Source organism: Lutjanus erythropterus, chromosome 21, assembly GCF_056507025.1.
Source record: "Lutjanus erythropterus isolate fLutEry1 chromosome 21, fLutEry1.hap2, whole genome shotgun sequence".
Lineage (NCBI taxonomy): Eukaryota > Metazoa > Chordata > Actinopteri > Lutjaniformes > Lutjanidae > Lutjanus > Lutjanus erythropterus.
The window spans coordinates 15606233-15624013 of NC_139337.1; the positions used below are offsets into that span (position 1 = coordinate 15606233).

General features: G+C 39.7%; 1 protein-coding gene across 4 annotated transcripts in view; it reads right to left on the bottom strand.

Annotated features, from left to right (window-relative positions):
* myripb (myosin VIIA and Rab interacting protein b) overlaps nt 1–17781 on the bottom strand; it is a 148021-nt gene that overhangs the window by 30783 nt on the left and 99457 nt on the right. For all 4 annotated transcript variants that reach the window (XM_084747680.1, XM_084747678.1, XM_084747681.1 and 1 more), the window contains exon 4: nt 2314–2450. In XM_084747680.1, coding sequence (XP_084603806.1) covers nt 2314–2450 — 137 coding nt within the window. The remainder of the gene's footprint in view (nt 1–2313; nt 2451–17781) is intronic.

The window sequence follows — 17781 nt, forward strand, 5'->3', positions numbered from 1 at the left end:
TCTAGACAATATAAGGAAATATATATTTAACACAGACAATATTGGTTTTAGATCACATTTGTTGTCATTTCCAAAAGGAGAACAATGCTAAAAACAGAAAATGGTGACTCAGGAAATGAAAGCAAACACATACAGCAGAATGCATGAGTTAAAGTACAGTTATAGGTCATCATTCCATGGCATTTTTGTTTAATAATAATTACTAATTATAATAATTATAATTCATATGCTTCAAAAATATTTGTGGAACAATGAACATCTGAACTGAACAGACATACCATATTATTAAATACTGCTTTTTTCTGACCAACATATTTTTAGCTTTCCAGTGAGGCAAGTCTAGCTATTTTAGTAGTTAAAGACAGTTGTGTCAATTTTCACAATGGCTAGACATGCTGTCTGCAAAGTGTAATAATGCTGCAGTAATAACAGACATAAATTTTACTGAACTAGCATGGCCAGCTAGTTATACTGTAGCTACATTCTTGTACTCTGTGGGTAGACAAGTATATAATTATAATAGACATAAAATAATTAGAATGGTATTGATTTTGTACATATCACTCAGGCTGACCCTATCATTTTATACATTACGGATAAAATTAGATGTGGCAATGAAGTACAACTGAACATCCTGTCATCTTGTCCTCATCCATCTCTGCCTCAAGTCTGACCTGATTTATCCCCTCTGTGCTTTATCCATTTAATCCCATGTATCGGGGTTTGAAATAATGCCTTGTAGTCAGCCACAGAAGCAGACTGATCATATTGCAGCCGGGTCAAAACAATGTTATCTGGAGCGGGGGAGGCCGGATAAAAGCTGCCCCGCTGCTGTCCTGCACAGGAACAATTCACTGAGGACGCAAAGTGGCCTGAGACACAGCAGGGATTAACTGGCAGAACCAGAGTCCTGCGGAGCAGCTCACCCGTAGTCTGTCACCACTACTGACACATTCACAAACCAGCGCTGCCTTATTCACACATAGAAAAGCAAGTTCACATCATATCCACAGGTGTAACAGCAACAATGAGTCATGTTTAAACTTAAAGGGATAGTACTGATTATTAGAAGTGGGGTTGTATGAGGAACTTATTGATAGTCAGTGCATTACCTGCAATAGAAGATGGTTAACACGCTCCCAGTTTGGAGAAGCAGAGAAGAGTACCAGCACGGAAGCTAAGCAATGAACTACTGTGGACATGGTCAGTAACAAAACTTATTTTAGAGACTTAAAAAGACGTCTACCTAAAAAAAATGTTATTAGTTTAATTGTACACTATATTTAGAATATTTTCACCTTTTCTTACAGAAAGCAAAATATCACTCTCCAAACCAACCGAACTCCACGGGCAAAATTAATAATTTTATTTTGCGGAACCGCTGCCTCAATTTGTTAGTTTGTTATATGACTTCAACCAATCCAAACTGTACTTTTAAAACACCAAAGTCACACAATAACACAACAAACTAAAGAAACTGAGACAGTGGTAGACCAGTAACTGCTGTGGTCTGTGAGGTAAAATGACTAATTTCACCCATGGAGCCTGGTTGATTTTGAGAGAATGATATTTGGCGGTGGCTTTCTGTCAGAAAAGGCTGTCTGACAGCAAGGTAAATATTCTAAATATAGCTTGCACTTAAATTGATATTGATTGGTCCTTGTAGCTAAAATAAGTTTTTCCATATTCATGACCATATTCACAGCAGTTTGTTGCTTAACTTCCATGCTGGTGGTTCTCTCTAGTTTTCAAAACTGGAGACATGCTGACTGCCATCTACTGTAGGTAACACACTGACTATCAATAAGTACCTCATGCAAACCCACTTCAAATAATCTGAACTTTCCCTTTAAACTGCTGCCTTGGAAGAAAGTACTTTCCTAAAATCAAATACACAATGTTGTAATCATCTGCTAAAATAGAGGTAGGTGCATGTAACTGAACTGAACTCTGGAGAGTCTGCGGGAAAATCTTTATTTCTACATGTTAGTGACAAAGTAATTAAGTGAACCAGTCTGCAAGAGAACAAACAAAGTGAGTGATCATTTAACAAAGCAAACTAATGAGCAATCAAGTGAGCTTCTCTGTGTCTGCTCTAAATGTCCAACCAGAGCTTTGCATATCAAATGAAGCCATTTGATTTTCGAGCCGAGGAAGTTATATTACGTCTCTGACCACATCGGTGGAATTGCACAAAGACAGAAGGCTACTCTGCAATTAAACTGATTAAAAGATAAAACACTTAACAGCAAAAAAGTGGCGACATAACAAAGACCATGCATGGCTGATTAAAAACATACGAGACAAATTTACCTGGGAGATCAGAGAGTGCTCCTCTCTCTATTATGTGCTTTCTGTACAGAGTCTTCAAAACCTTGGCGCTGCCGAACCTCTTGAAGCGACTCTTCACATTGTTATAATACCATTCAAGCGACTGCGTCCTTAAAATCCTGCAGAAAAGGAAGAAAGACGGAAGGGAGGAGGGAGGAAAGACAGAAAACATGATATTAAGTCAAAAAGCACAGATGGCAAAGATATTGGCTGGAATCAGATTTGATTATAATTACACCAGGATTATAACTCTGTCTTCAAGCCAGACTTCCATTAAAATCTGCTTAAGTTGAGTGTCTTCTAATTAATAAAGTGTAGATAACCACACATCATAGAGTTTTCAATTATCTTAAGAGAGAATGAAGCCTTTCTTTGTGATAAAAATCCAATAAACACGTGACTCAGGCAGGACTGTGGTTCTGCGTTATTGTGTGCTTTTAATATTAACTGGTGATTCAGCGGTGCCACTCTCTCTGTGCGGAGGCTGTATTAAAGATATTGAAAGTATTTGTTCACGGTAATATTATGCAGGATCCAAGCTGTGTATTGTTATGTGTATGACTGCAGTGAATGCCCAGCTTTTCAGCTGTGACGTCACATCATTTTCCAGGCTTTTCCTCATTCCGCGGCGCTTGAATGCCAACCAATTACATAACGGAGAGGGTTATGAAAAGCCCTCAGAAAAGCGCTCCCTTTGCGCCAGTGTTGCGTCGGATTGCATGAAACTCTGCCAACTTCGAGTTTAATCTTGCAGTCCCTCCTTCTCTTCTTCTGCTTTTCATACCACTGTCACACACAAACACACTGGTGGGGATAAACAAACACAACACACAAAGACAGATTTACTGTTCAAGTGGAAAACACACACACACACACACACACACACACACACACACACACACACACACACACACACACACACACACACACACACACACACACACACACACTATGGCCATTTACCATGCATTTTGTATTTTTGCCCTCAATCTTGTTGTTGAAAGATACTATGCAAATAAATTTGCACACATATGTATTTTGTTCATACACAGTATTTATGAGTGCAACTATTGAGTGGTAGGAGTGTATGCACTGTGCAAGTGTGTTTGCTTTCCAGTTTGTGTATGAAATAAAAGTATCCACATACTGAAAGCCTACACCACCTACATGCATGACATTAAAAACTACTTAATTATTCACTAATTATAATATTAGTGAATAATTATAATATTGTTATAAGAAATATTCACTAATAAAGTGACTGGACTTTGATACTGTAGGGTACTGTACGGTTCTGTAGTGAATTTTTTGATAGTTCCTAACTTTTCAAGACTATAATCAATTCTGCTGTTTGAGGTTAATTAATGTTTTCATGTGGTCACACTATTTCCCCAATGAAACATTGCCAGTTACACAATTTTTAAAAAAAATAAGGCTGATGATATTCTGTTTTTATTGTCAACAAACACCCTGAAAAGAACAAAATCAATAAGGACCAATTGATCCGATTAATAAGTGCTGTCTGTGCTGCCAAAACTTTCTCACTGCCAACTTGTCAAATATGGCAGCTTGGCCAGTTCAAACTGACACTTCAAACTATGACGCTCTATGTATTTTTCTAGCATCCCTTTTGCACGTACAAGGCTTTGTGGTCAAGTTAGTAACAATAAATACGCAACAGTAATCAAAGTTCCAGCATACAGGATACAAGGATGGACACAGTTTTATTGCATTAAAAACACACATTTTGCGTGTTGCCTCTTCAGATTCTCTCTGTGCTTGATTACCATCAGGTGCTCACAACCAGGAGAGAAGCACGTTGCAGTGTGCGGGGTATTTTCATTTTATTTTGGACAACATGCGAGTAAAAATGCAACATCCAGGTAGACTTTCAGCTGTGTGCATGATTTCCCATCTCATAACCACGAGTCTATGAGTTCCATTTGAAGGCAGCATATATGTTACTTGTATAGGTCTACCATAGCTCATAGCATATCTAAGTAACCGGAACAGGAAAGGATAAAGTTAACGAACACTCCAAAAGGGGCTGGACTTAGGAAAGGTCAGTTGTCTGGTACTACGAGACTATAGTGCACATACCTCTTCATTTTATTTCAGTGACCTTTCTATCCAGTGCCCATGCCACAGAATTTTTTGTGGATGTCCACATGGCTCAAATTTTCAAACATTTTGTGCACGTCCAGCAAAGGTCGAGCAAGTCTTTTAATCTGCACACTCTACATGCTGCATACGCCATTGACTCCATCTCCCTCATTATGAAAGAGCAGGAAGAAAGTGCGAGGGAACACACAGTCCACGACAGAGTGTTTCAGTGTGTGTGTGCATGTTGATGCTTCAGCTCAATGAGGAGACAGGCCATTGAAGGAGAGGGTGAAAATAGCCATGCTAATAAAGGGATCCTGAGTGCCCCTGAGGCTGCATGGGCTGCCACATCCATCCCACCCACACCTCCCTGCACTCTTCCCTCCCTTCATCTTTCTCAGTGGATTTATTATCCTCTGCCTCTATCAGCTGGGCTGCTCAATGGGCCTCAGCTCCTTAATTTCATGCCACAGGTCAACCTAGTCTCTCTAATGGTGGCTGCCGAGCTTCACTGAAGAAACCTGGCTCTTTTTTTTAATCTCCTTCTGGGCTCCAGGAAGAAGGCACAGAAATGAATCTGGGAGAGCAGCGCAGCGTCGAGGTGGCATCATACGAGGCAGAAATACAAATAGGCTGCACCTGTACTCTGAAATGAGCTGGAGCCACAGGGAGCAACCTTTGAACTGAAGAGCAGGAGAAGGCTATAAGGTTATGGTGAAGATATTGTTATCTGAGTGGAATCTTAATTCACTTTCAAATGACGCTGTATACCTGAGAAGAATGCATAATCAGACTCTCAAAAAATAACTGTTTACTGAACCCCACCCACCTTTACTGACTTTACAAGAGAAAAGGCTTTCAGTATGAGAAACTGTATGAGAATGATAGAACTTAGATATGCAATAGTAGTATCTACAAATTGAGGTAATATTACACAGTGGGTGTGCCATTAGAAAAGAGGCTTTTTCATATAACAAGTAACCACACAAACTGTAACTGAATAAAACCAAAGCTACAGACAGCTACAGATGCTAAGCAATTATTATACAATCACTTTTTGGAGGAGAGGTTTAATAAAAATTTAACTGAAGAGCTTTTTTGTAGCATTTTGGTATACTAAGGTTGGGCATTTGGACAAGCATATCAGCTATCAACAATTTTTGGGGGCAATTTCTGTCATTTTATTTCGCTAATGTAATGGTCTGACTGTAATGGTCCCTGCAAAAATGTTTTTTGCCATATTCCATGTGCATGCATACATGTTTTGGCTTTAAATGTAGCTGCTTAGTGGTGCGATGCTTTCATTCCTTTGCCTGTCACTCAAACTGGCACAAACACAGGAGATAAGTAAATGCAAACTTCAACTCAGGCATCTGCTCCCTCCTATGCCAGCTACACAAACTTGTTGAAATTAGCCGAGCTTTCCCCTTCAGAGAAAAAGGAGAGAGAGGGATTTTAGGACAGTGGGAGAGGCGTCTCGATGAATGAAGCATGACATTGCTTCCCTAGAGTGATCTGATCTAAAAAAGAGAGGGAGAAGGGAGGAGAGTGGAGTGGATAAGCAGAGGCTTTCAAGCAAGAGCTGCACTGCTGTTTGAGCTTCTGCAAATACACATTTCATAATGAGGCTGGGAGATTCCCTGATGCTCGGCTGCTGCATGAATAAGTAAAAGGGATTCCTGTGGATGGTCTCCTGACACTGGGTCTACCCTTCCTCTATCATCGCTTCGCCTTTGCTCGACTGCCTGGATTCTTGGGAACCAACGCCTCAGTTCTCATCCTCCCCTTGCCTCTACAGCCTTTTTGCCCTCTATACTTCAGAAGATTGATTTGCACATCTAAATGAGGTCTAAATAAAATATATAGAAGAATATGTAGAGAAAAGTGCAATAAAAAGTATCTGGATTTGCTGAGTTTTCACCTCCCCTGGCAAAGGGAACCATTACCATAATTGACTTTCTGAGCCTTCTAATGAATTGGTTCAGCTTCTGTTGAAGCTGCTGTAGGGATGGGAGCGAAGGGAGGAGAAAGAAGGGTGGGGGTTGACTTTAACAGAACATCAAATAGACTCCAGTCTTTTCAGAAGACTTGCAGAGTGACTGTTCTTGTTAATAGAAGAAAATAAGACGAAAAATTAGATTGTTCTCAGCTCCAGGGTTAGATCAAAGCGCCTGATGTTTGGGAAGTTATAGCCCTCGAGTTGTGAGGTCTTAATGAGTGAGAAGCTGCAGGAGGAGTTGTTATATCTAGTACACTCTTGCTTTCTTTATATCAACTTTACCATTGTGTAGCAGGAAGAAGACTTTTCTGCACACATGAAAAATCTATTTTTATGAGGGAATAAGAAAGTAATCTTGATGATTTACTGCTATACTAACATTTATTCACATTTATCAGATGACATAAAAAGATATCAGATGAAACCTAAAGAGGTCTAGCTGATATCTATGTATGTAAGCACTAAAAGTATTCAATGGAAGACAATCAGTCAAGAGGAGAAAGAAGGGTGGGGCTATGGCTACCATGACTACCAGTGGGCAGTCTTAGTGTAAATGGCTACCATGACTACCAGTGGGCAGTCTTAGTGTAAATTCACTTTACTTGGGGGGACATGGCAAGATGTCCTCATTTCCCCTCAGTCAGTACTCATGTGTTACTGTTTCTGCAGGACCCTCATCACTCATTTACACTTGGTATTTTTAATGCATTTTTGTTATGCACATTGAGTTCTGATCTCTGATCGCCAGACTGATTATCAGTATTGTTTTTGATGATATTTTATGGATTTATGGATCCCATGTATCTTTACCCCTGTCCTCCTCTACAGGGAGGACAAAATTCAGAGTAGCAATGGACACTTGTGTGCTGCTGAATGACAGCAGGGTCTTACATGTGGCTGAGAATCGAAAGAAACTTCCCCTTATCAACACTCTACCTTGAAGTTCCTGATCTGTTACACGAATATGAAAACAACAACCCAAATATGTCCTCAACTGAAGACAGGCCTATTCAAAAACAAATGTAGTACACAACAGTGAAGGGATATTAATATTGATTAAATTCTGTTATGAGGACTGGGAGAAAATCTAACTCCAAACAAGAATTAATGTCCTTTCATCTACATCTCTTGCTGCCTCTGCGGTTGTGTATTTATACACGTCAGAGCAGACTTGTGCAGGAGGGACAAATGAGAAAAGGATGATTTATTTTCTATGCATGCTGTAAATTACATTTTTATGTGAAAAGAAAATATAGACCAAGAAAATGCTTTATATACTTTTAAATGCTTTTAAGATAGAAAAACTGGAAATTGTGTGAGGTATCCTTATCAGCACGACACCTAGACGTTCACTTACTGTGTGTATACTAATTATATACATGTAGGTTGTCATGTACTGAATGCACTATGCTGTGAAAATGTCTACACCTTTCAGGCATATTTTGCATATTCACTGCGTAGTTTTCCATGAGTTACACCATCTGTGTTGCTACACCACATGAAAAAACACTTTTCATAAAATATATTCAGTCTTGGCAGAACAGGCCGAAGGACAAAGGACAAGGTCGTGGGTCAAACGCTAAAAAGCCTACAGTATACGATTCTCAGGGCAGGGCCGTACTATCCTGTCGGAATGATTTAAAACAGCGCCTGGTTTGCAGCAGGCAGGAAAACAACTCTCTCACAGCAGTGATTCTGTACATAACCTTTCCTAGACGCAGCTGATCACCTGCATGCAGCTCTGTGATTGACATTTAGATAGGCAGGAAGACGAATATAAAAACAGCTCATGCTGCATGATAAGGTGGTTCGAGGTGTATTTGTGTCCATGCACTTTTTCCTCTCTCTTCTCTTCTTACTTTCCTTCTACCTCCTCTGTTTTCTATCATTTTATCACAGTCTATCTCAGAAACAAAGTCAATAAATAAATAAATAAATAAAAAACTATCCAAGAAAAAAATCCTGCTTCATTTGTACTGTCTACTATAACACTCACTGTAACTTCTGATTTCATGGAGAATACCTGTATAGAAATAGTAGTATTGGTAATGGTAATGTCAAACATTGTCTGAAAAAAAAAATTGTTTGTATTAGGAACCATTTGAAGCCATTAATTGAAATTCCTCAATAACCAAACCTAAATGTCTCTGTTCGCGCTGTGCATTATGAATATTGCACTTTATCCTACAAAACATGACAACAACTCAATAAATGCATTATCTTTTCAGTCAGAGCAGGATCACAGCATCTGTGGGTAAACAATTTCATATACGACATCTGTCATACACGTGTGGGTAACATAAGCAGTGCTAGCAGCAGCAGTCTGCTCTCCTTGCAGGTTAACGTCCACATGCCTGAATGTGGTTACACGTTGCTTCAGTCAAGCTGTTCTGGGATATGTCGATGATTAGCAATAAAACAGATTTTTGAATTTGAATTTTATTGTTTGTTTGTTGAGATTAAAAAAAAGTATTTACACTTGAATCCCTAAGAACAAAAATGTCCCCCTCCTAAGACTGCTATAAAAATATCATATAGTAATAGTATTTTCCACTTTTTTGGAAATTTTAATTAAATAATAATAAAGACTTTAACCAACTAATGCTGCCATCTGACAGGGTGGTGACATGTCACACACATGTCACAGTATATGAACATAATTTGTAGGAGTCATTGTTTGGCAAAATGGCCAGGCTGCAAGCAAAACAACACATTACATGCTGCTCATTTAGAGGATGTACAGTGTATGGTCATATAAGCAGAGTCTATAAAAAACACTGTGTGCCTGTTTTTTATATATATATTCATATATTATAATCCAGCGGTTGGCAGGTTCTCCCATGCAGAGCAGAGGGTCATTAACTGAACAGACCCCTGCGACTGGAGACACATTTGCATTCAGCATGTGCATCACAGCAGTTTAAATTTGCACACTTTTGATTGTGTTTCTGTGTACTGCAGCATTTAAGCTACACAGCTATTGCAGGTTCACAGCGGGCTATTCTGCTACATTCACTTCACTTCCCCGTGTCTTTAAAAAGTCTACATTTAAGCAATTTAGTCTGCCCTCTCTTCCTCCTTCTAGCTCTTTCTTTCAAGACCTAAAGCTGTCAACTTTACTCTCTGCCTCTCTCTCTCTGTTTCTTTCCTCCTCTTTATCACCCAGCTCTCTCACTTCAGACCATCACCATCCAGGGTGTTACAGATGAATGTGTCAGCAGCTGGGAGAGCCTGTGGCACAGTATGGAAGACTGGAAATGAGTTATATTGGGACAAAGTGCTTTCAGGCAGAGCATGGGACAAAGTGAATTACAAACTGTTCACACGGTGTCTGGTTTCCTTAAGCAGTTGTCCTGATTTTTAGGAGTTAGACTGTCAGAACTACTTTATACACTGCCAATACCTTCTCTAAGTTAATGAAAAGCAGAGTTAGACCTTGACCTGTACATAGGTTTAAAAACAAACATGACAGCTAAATAATCAATTTGTATGCATTAAAGACATGCAATGTTCTCTGCGACAGAAAGACAGAAAGACCTCTGAAATGTTATATAAAACTCTCACTCAGATTCAAATGGAAATTCTTCAATACCATATTGTCTTTTAAGTTATCAATCCAACACCTGACACCTGATACACTGGTATCAGTGCATCCTGACACAGTAATAGATCTCACTTTCTCCTCTGCAGATCAGAGGGTGAATGTGACAAGAGTATTGAAACTGTATCTTTATCATTGTACTGTAATACAATAGTCTATTATTATCTTACTTATGAGCAACTCCATCTCATCTCAGGTCATTTTGTGAAGCATTTCGTAGCGTCAGAACCAAGAATATTACTAAGAACAAAGCATTCTGTATAATGCTTACTATCAGTTCTCAGTGATACATCAATAATGCATTTAAAGTTCCCAAGAAATGGCTGATGGAGTATTATTTGCCTCCACATATTTACATTACTGTAAAAAACAGGCAGCTAGGGAGAGACTTATCTGGGTTTGGCTCCTGGCCTCCCAGGGCTGAGTCAGCTAGTTTGACGACTAACCAAGCTAATGGCAGCTAATATTACAGTTAGCTACAGTTAGTGATTTACTGCTTTAGCAATCTGTAAATAACGTCTGCACTGACAGAGGCATGCAAAATAGGTCGACCCCAACCAGGGGACAAAAAGCTTTAAAAGCAGCAACACTACAAAAGTAGCCAAGTCTGTGGACCTGGCAACCCTGGAGGGGTATGACATCATGAAAAGAAAAGCAAGAAAGCTTTTCATTAGACTCAGAAATGCCATTAAGAATACCTAAATTACTTTTTTGTCAATGCAGGGTTAAATACTGGTATATAGGTGACATATAGTACAAGACAAATGCGATAGAAACACTTAAACGTTTATTTTGATTTCATGGGAACTTTGAAAGACTAAGCATACACTGAGACTGCAGCTAAAAGTTGCCTTCGTAACGGGTCATTTAGATTACTGCAATTCGTTGCTCTCAGGCATCAGCAAAGAAATCCACATCTCACCCATCCTGCCTTCTTCACACTGGTCACAGGCTTTCAGAATTGATACCGATCACTTTCAAAGCCCTGAGAGGCCTAAGTCCAGGTTATTTAGCTGAGCTTTTAGTTCCCCGTGTCCTCTCCTGCACTGTGAGATCCTCAGATGCGTCATTGCTGGTTGCTCCTCGATCCAGATTTGTACTTAAGGGGGATAGAGCCTTTGCAGTTAGTGCTCAGAGACTGTGGAACGACCTGCCTGAGGAGATCAGGCTGGGGACTTTTTTTAAAAAAATGGCTTCTCATCGATTGTGTAGTTTTACTGTCCTTTTGTTTTATAATGTAATTGTTTTAAACGTGTTGTAAAGCACTTTGTAACTGTCCTTTAATAGGTGATATATAAACTAAATTCATTATAAACTATTTGAGTTAGTTTTTTTTATGGGTCTTGTGGACTTTATTCACGGTCTGAAATTTGATACAGGTCTCATCCGTCTCCCTATGACTGGACCCAGTGTTTTCACTTTCCATGGAATAGAATATAATGAACATTTGGGGAGATGACTCAATTCAAATAAAACTAGAGCATTCATACAGTAGTGTAATCCAGCGTTTGATACAATTAGGTTAGGGCATGGACCACAGTTTGGCTCCTATAACAGCTGGCCAGATGTCACATCATTTGTTGTTGTTCAGCTGCACATGTGGGTCATTTTAGGATGGAGGTCTGTTTCATATGATACCAGATATAGGTCACTTTGAATCACTTTAAAACACTCGATAACATGTTCCAAATGAAATGACAAAGCTGCACAGGCAGGTTTTCCCCAGCTACAGGACATTTACATATTTTTTGTGTGGATGTACTGTATAGAGCATATGGGAAAGTGAGATAATCTTCTCTCAGCCTCCTACTTCTGCACAGCCAGAGCACCACATGGGATTTTAAGGGGAGCACGCGGACAGAGCGGCAGAGCTCTGCAGCAGCCCAGCAATGTGGGAAACCTAGTGACAGAATAGACTGCGGTTACGCTTTCCACCACTCGAGTCTTTCTCCATCTGGCTACTCTGTGTGGATAATGAAAACTGCAGCTCCCTGCTGCCTTTATCTGAGCAATTATGTGAAGCCAAAATCATGATATGATTAGAGGTTAAAAGAGGCAAAATGTCTGTAAACAAAATTAATTTCTTAAATGCCGTGTGAGAGAACTACAAAGCCTATGATGGTAATTAAATCTCAATAAGGTTGGACAACAGGCTTTTTGTAGGTTTATTTAAGGTCAATGTCCGAACAGGAACTCTGGTTTTATCCTCTTAATGTCATCAAACACCTCGGCCAGGAAATGAAAATCCACTGAAATAACAGGATTTTAGAGATTACACAATGACCGCACAAGCTTTTTAAAAAATATTAAAATACTAAAAAATATTATTACATACAGGCTGGTAGGAATACTTAAAAGTGGTTATTATTGAGATTGTCCTGTAACAGATGATCAGTCATCCTACCTGCCAAGTATCAATCAATAATGATGTGTCCGACAGAACTGCTGAAAGGCAGCTGAATAATAATGTCAGCAGTACAGAGCAGTCGGTGGAGAATTAGAGTGGGAGGCATTGGGTAAAGGTCATTAACCTGATTCAAAGCCCAGACATTGTACACAGGTCACATTGAGAAAAGGACAATCAGGACAATGGGGGAATAGCATACTGAAGCTGCCAGAGCCCAGTGTACTGAAGTGTCAGTCTAACAGCCTGTTAGGGAGCGGAGGGAACCAGCCTGACAACACCGAGATACATATACCGCTGTCACCTGTTAAGACACCGAGGAGAGAAGCAACGGAGGGGAAAGCGAAGGCAGAGGAAAGCGGGGAAAGGGATACACAGACAAAGGAGGAAGAATGACACAATGAGCAAGTTAAGAAAAAGGTCACATGCTTTGATCGGCATCATGGAGGGAGCTCAGGCGTATATGGGGCATTTGTTCCACGGGATCTATTCTTAGAAGTCCTTTTTCAAAGCACACCAATGGTCTATATAATCCATGTGAATCGATCTTCAGTGGAAAAGTGGAGGGAAGCAGAGAGTCCGTCTTTGGCTGCAGTTCCTCTTTTAAGATTTCCTTAAGTGTGTGTGTGTGCCTGATAAGCCAGAAAGCTGTGATAGAGGGTTTCTCCACCGCAGAAGAAGCACATAGTGTATATAAAGTGTTTCATGGAAGGTTACAGATCAGCACATCAAAGTCTGACATTTGGCGCGGGACTAAAGCAACATCGATGACCACAGGAAGGCTGATTTCCAGGGGTGTAAGAAAATATCAGTGCATTTGCATATCATGATACTATGTTTTGGACATAGCATGTGTCTCCCCAGTAAGGGAGAATCTGTGTGCACATTTATGCACAAGGCACAGCAGCATAACTTCTTCGGCTACTTAATTCCATTTCCCCTGGAGAGTTTCCTCTGTCCTGTCAAGTTTATAACCACAGTTTTTCATTTCACTCCTTAAATGCACCATGATATTCGTAGCAGTGACATTATTACATGCATGGAAATGAAACTGAACGCAGACGATATAATTTAAAAGGTAATATAGCCTACAGGGACATGTAGAGGTTCAGGTCTTCGCATCCGAGAAAAATATACATTCGAGCATGTGGTCTATTTATCTATCTACACTATTCTGATTGCATAAAAAGTAAACTTTTTAAAAACCTTTTTTATGCATATAGCTTTGTGTTCTTCAGACTATTACAGTTTTCCTAAAATCAGATTAAAACATAACAATAAAAGATTTAAGATTAAGATTTGAGATTAATTTCATTGTCCCACAGGGTGGGAAATCTGTCTTGGGCTCATCATCCATGCTGCATCCATAAAATGCAACATTCCATATCCAAAAATATACATACAAAGGTTCTAAAAAAAACACCAAACAGACATAAAAGAGCAAACACATCAGCTATATTAATACAAACAAAGGAGAACCCTGTTTCCTAAGGATGCTAATTTGCAACAGGCCTACTGCAACCTCCAATTAGCAGCAGGCACAATACTTGTCAAAAACACATGTCAAAATACTGTTCAAAAATAAATACATGTCAGAATACTGTCCTAAATTAAACACTGTCATGCTGCAGAGATGTCATACTCCGCAGACTTAAGAAAACATCCCTGTTTAGTACAGATCTCCATAAAAAAAAAAAAAAAAATCACACACTGTCACCTCCAGTTGTTCTTCAATGAAATACCACAACTCACATCAAAGCTGCAGCATCGGTCAAAATTAACAATTACATATCTTCTCAAAATTGCTCAGTCCTATCTTCCACTATTAAAAAGTGTTATTATCAATACATCACCTTGTTTACAGTATTGCAATTTATCACAATATATTAAAATCGTAACCTCTGTACCGGGATTTGTATCATATTGCCAGACTCTTGTCTACACGCAGCTCTACTGATATGGATGGGAATATAAGAGTGTGACTCACTTTCTGTGTTGCATGATGGTAAACTGTCAAAAGTCCTTGCTGCCTGAGCAGAAAAGAAAATGCTCTTCAGATTAGAAAGGTTTCAGGTTGCGTTTATGCTGCAGATCCTTGGCTTTAAAGACATCTCCATTAATGCACCAGTCATTTATAACTTAAGCAGAGCTTTATTGTTCTATCGCCTACACCAGCGTGCGGCTGAAGAGAAATCAGATTAACACTAAGCGTTTGTGATGTTTTTAAGTGCAGATTGTTGTCTGTCAAAGACCAGAACACTGCATTGCTTTGTGTCTGAAATCCAAACACAAATGGGGAATAAAGACCCAGAGACACTCACGGCTTTAAAACCCATATCCACAAATCTGATCGCTAACACCACCATGTCTGGCTCTATCTTACAAGGACATTTTGTGGATATAATAAATAGCATTGCCCTGAGGAGACCCCTGTTTTTCTCTGATAAAGATTAAGACATTTAAATAGCTCCAACAAACTTTCTATTACATTCAAAGAGGTACTGCACACAGACAGGTTTTCTGAGCTGTAGAAGAAATTATACTGCTGTGATGAAACACATCAGTGCTGCATCAGGGGCTGGGTGCAGGATTATCATGACCAACCAAGGATATGTCTGTCACTGAGGCGGAGAAAGCTGTTAATACAACACTTTATACACAGTTTTAATGTTTTTTCAGATGAGAGAGTAACTATGAGTTTCCACAGATATGGTCAGTTTATCCAAGTAACGTCTGTTTGGTGTGATGTGTTTTGAAGATGCCGGGGTATACAGCGATCCTGCGACCTGCAGCACTTCAGGAAGTACTCAGATCATTTACTTAAGTAAGGTATCTTATATATTAAATACATTAAAGTACATCATTAATACTGATGAGTTAATTCATAAATGGGATTTCAAAATTAGACACCGGGTGACTTTGCAGTCAGCTGTGATACAGTCATGTCGTGGCAGACTTAATCATTCATGTAGTAGGCAGCAGTAGTAGTAAAGTGTATTTAAAAAGAAGTATTTAAAAAGTAGTAGCAGTTGTGCTTCTTTTTTCCTCTTTATCATGGGTAGCAACCAGCATTACACCGCATTACCACCACCTACTGTGTCGTAGTGTGAAGTGCTGGAAATTAGTGTTGCTAGGAAACCAGAGGCATGTACAGTTACGTAACGACTTAATTCTCGAGACTATGGAAAAGCAAGCTGGTTCTCAGATGGTTTGCTGTCAAATGTGAACTGGCTCCAGCACCAGTACTGGGTTCCAGTTGGTGGAAAGGGGGCTTCTGTGTTCCCAGGGCCTCTCTTTGTTTCCAGAGTTTCTCCGCAGACACAGACAGTCTGTCAGCAGCCAACTACAGTTAGTTAGCTCAGGCTTCTCTGGTGTCATAGCCACAAAGCTACACCCTTTACAATGGTTGTCCTGTGCGCCCACACCCTGACCCCCTCCTCAACCCCTTGCCCACTTTTTACCATTTCTCAAAATTATGCAGTAGGTGGAGTTAGGCTTGAACTTGGGGGTGAAGTTAAACTTTGAGTGGCTGTTTTGTCTGTGAGCATGTGCTTGTGTCTGTAAGTATTTTCTTAGTGAGATGATTCCTGCATTTTTGTGACCGTAGGGCCACATCCTCCACTCTCTTGAGTGCATTTCATTGGAGGAAAGGCAGCCAAAAAACAGGCCAATGAAGTCAGCCATTTCACTGCACTCCCACCAATTAGGAAACCAATGAATGGCCCGCTTCCCAAACAAGCCTCTGGCTGCCCTCATCCTGGGAGCAGTTCCCATCAAGTTAGTCACACAACACCAACCAAGAATCAAGAATCGCCGCTGGAACGACAGACTCTTCTCACAACTCCCGTCTTTGTCTTCCTTCTTGTTCTCAGTCTCTCTACAAGTCTGCTGTCTCACTGACTGCTTCTCTCTCTTTGAAACATCCCCCCTGCAAATGAGTGTTTACAATGTAAATATGTTGTGTTTACCTATACATAATGCACAGAAAGCATATAAGATTACTTTGAATAATGAGAGGAGAACAACAGCTGGAAATTAAGCACAATTTCTTTTAGCCTCATGCACATTATAAATATATATGTGTGTCTAAAAGAAAGTAAATGAAGCATAGGACTGAAAGATTGCTCTTGCCCTGGCAGCAGAAAAACACAGAGCCTTTAGGAACAGTGCCGAATTGTGCAGATGGACGAAAGTGCAGATTGCTTGATGACGTATTTAACCAACCAACCGCAAAAATCTTATTAGTGCATTAGTATTAGTTTTGTGTCATTTAATACAAGTGTTCGTCATGCTCAGTTAGAGAAAGACACTAATGTGCATTTTTAATGGGCCAAGAATGCATAGGTTTAAAAACCTCTTTGCTAAGAGAGCTACATTCATTGGAATGAATGGAGTACCATGTGGAACACTATATTAGGTTCTCTTAATAAATCCACGTAAAATTCCAAGAAAACTGTAACCATTCATATTAAATTAGCACTTGGACACAGTCAGATGAGAGAAGGGAGCATAGTGATCACTCCAACTTGGAGACAAGAGATGGTTGAACTCAACTTGATGAGCAATGATGAGCAGCAGTGAGTGCTTCTTTTTTTTCCCCCTTGTGTTTAGTCTTCTGTCTTTGCTCTGTTGTCCTCTGTAATAAATTGGATAAATACAGTAAATAGGTTGTGATTTATGACACAGCTCAGTAAAGAGAAGTCACATAAGCAGCTTGACTCAGAAAAATGTGAAACCCAGTACAGGGCAGACAAAACTTGAATGTTTTCTCTCTACCAATCTTGCAGTCCTTAAGCACTGATCATTGATCCTTAGCACCTTCCCAAAATCATTACATGGGTCGTGAAAGACAGCAAGCCATTATAGTTTGTCACGCCTCATTGTCAAGTCACAGAATTTATGACTCTATAATCACCTAATCTGACACACTGACTATTTTCACAGTGTAAAGGTGCAGCCACAATTGCATCAGTCTGTAACTGAAGCTCACGAGACTGAGAATTTCAAGAATGTGTGGGGGTTTTTTTGTTGTTGTTGTTGTGCATGATCCAGCTGACTTACAGGTCAAAGCTCACCGATTATTCAATTTACAAATTTGCACAGTCATGCCAAAAGAAACAGTGTTGTGTTGATGCATATTGAGTTTGAAAATGGAGTGGTAACTATACTTGTGGTGTGGAATCACTCTGTTTTGTAAGTTACACTAGACTAGTCTACAATGAACCGCTTTCAGAATGTTTTTTAATAACTCTGCTCAATTTTTTTTATTACCTTTATCAGACCTGCGATACCACGTCCCTTTCTGTAGTGCTGAGTGTGGGTCAGTTTCGTTGGACTGATGGC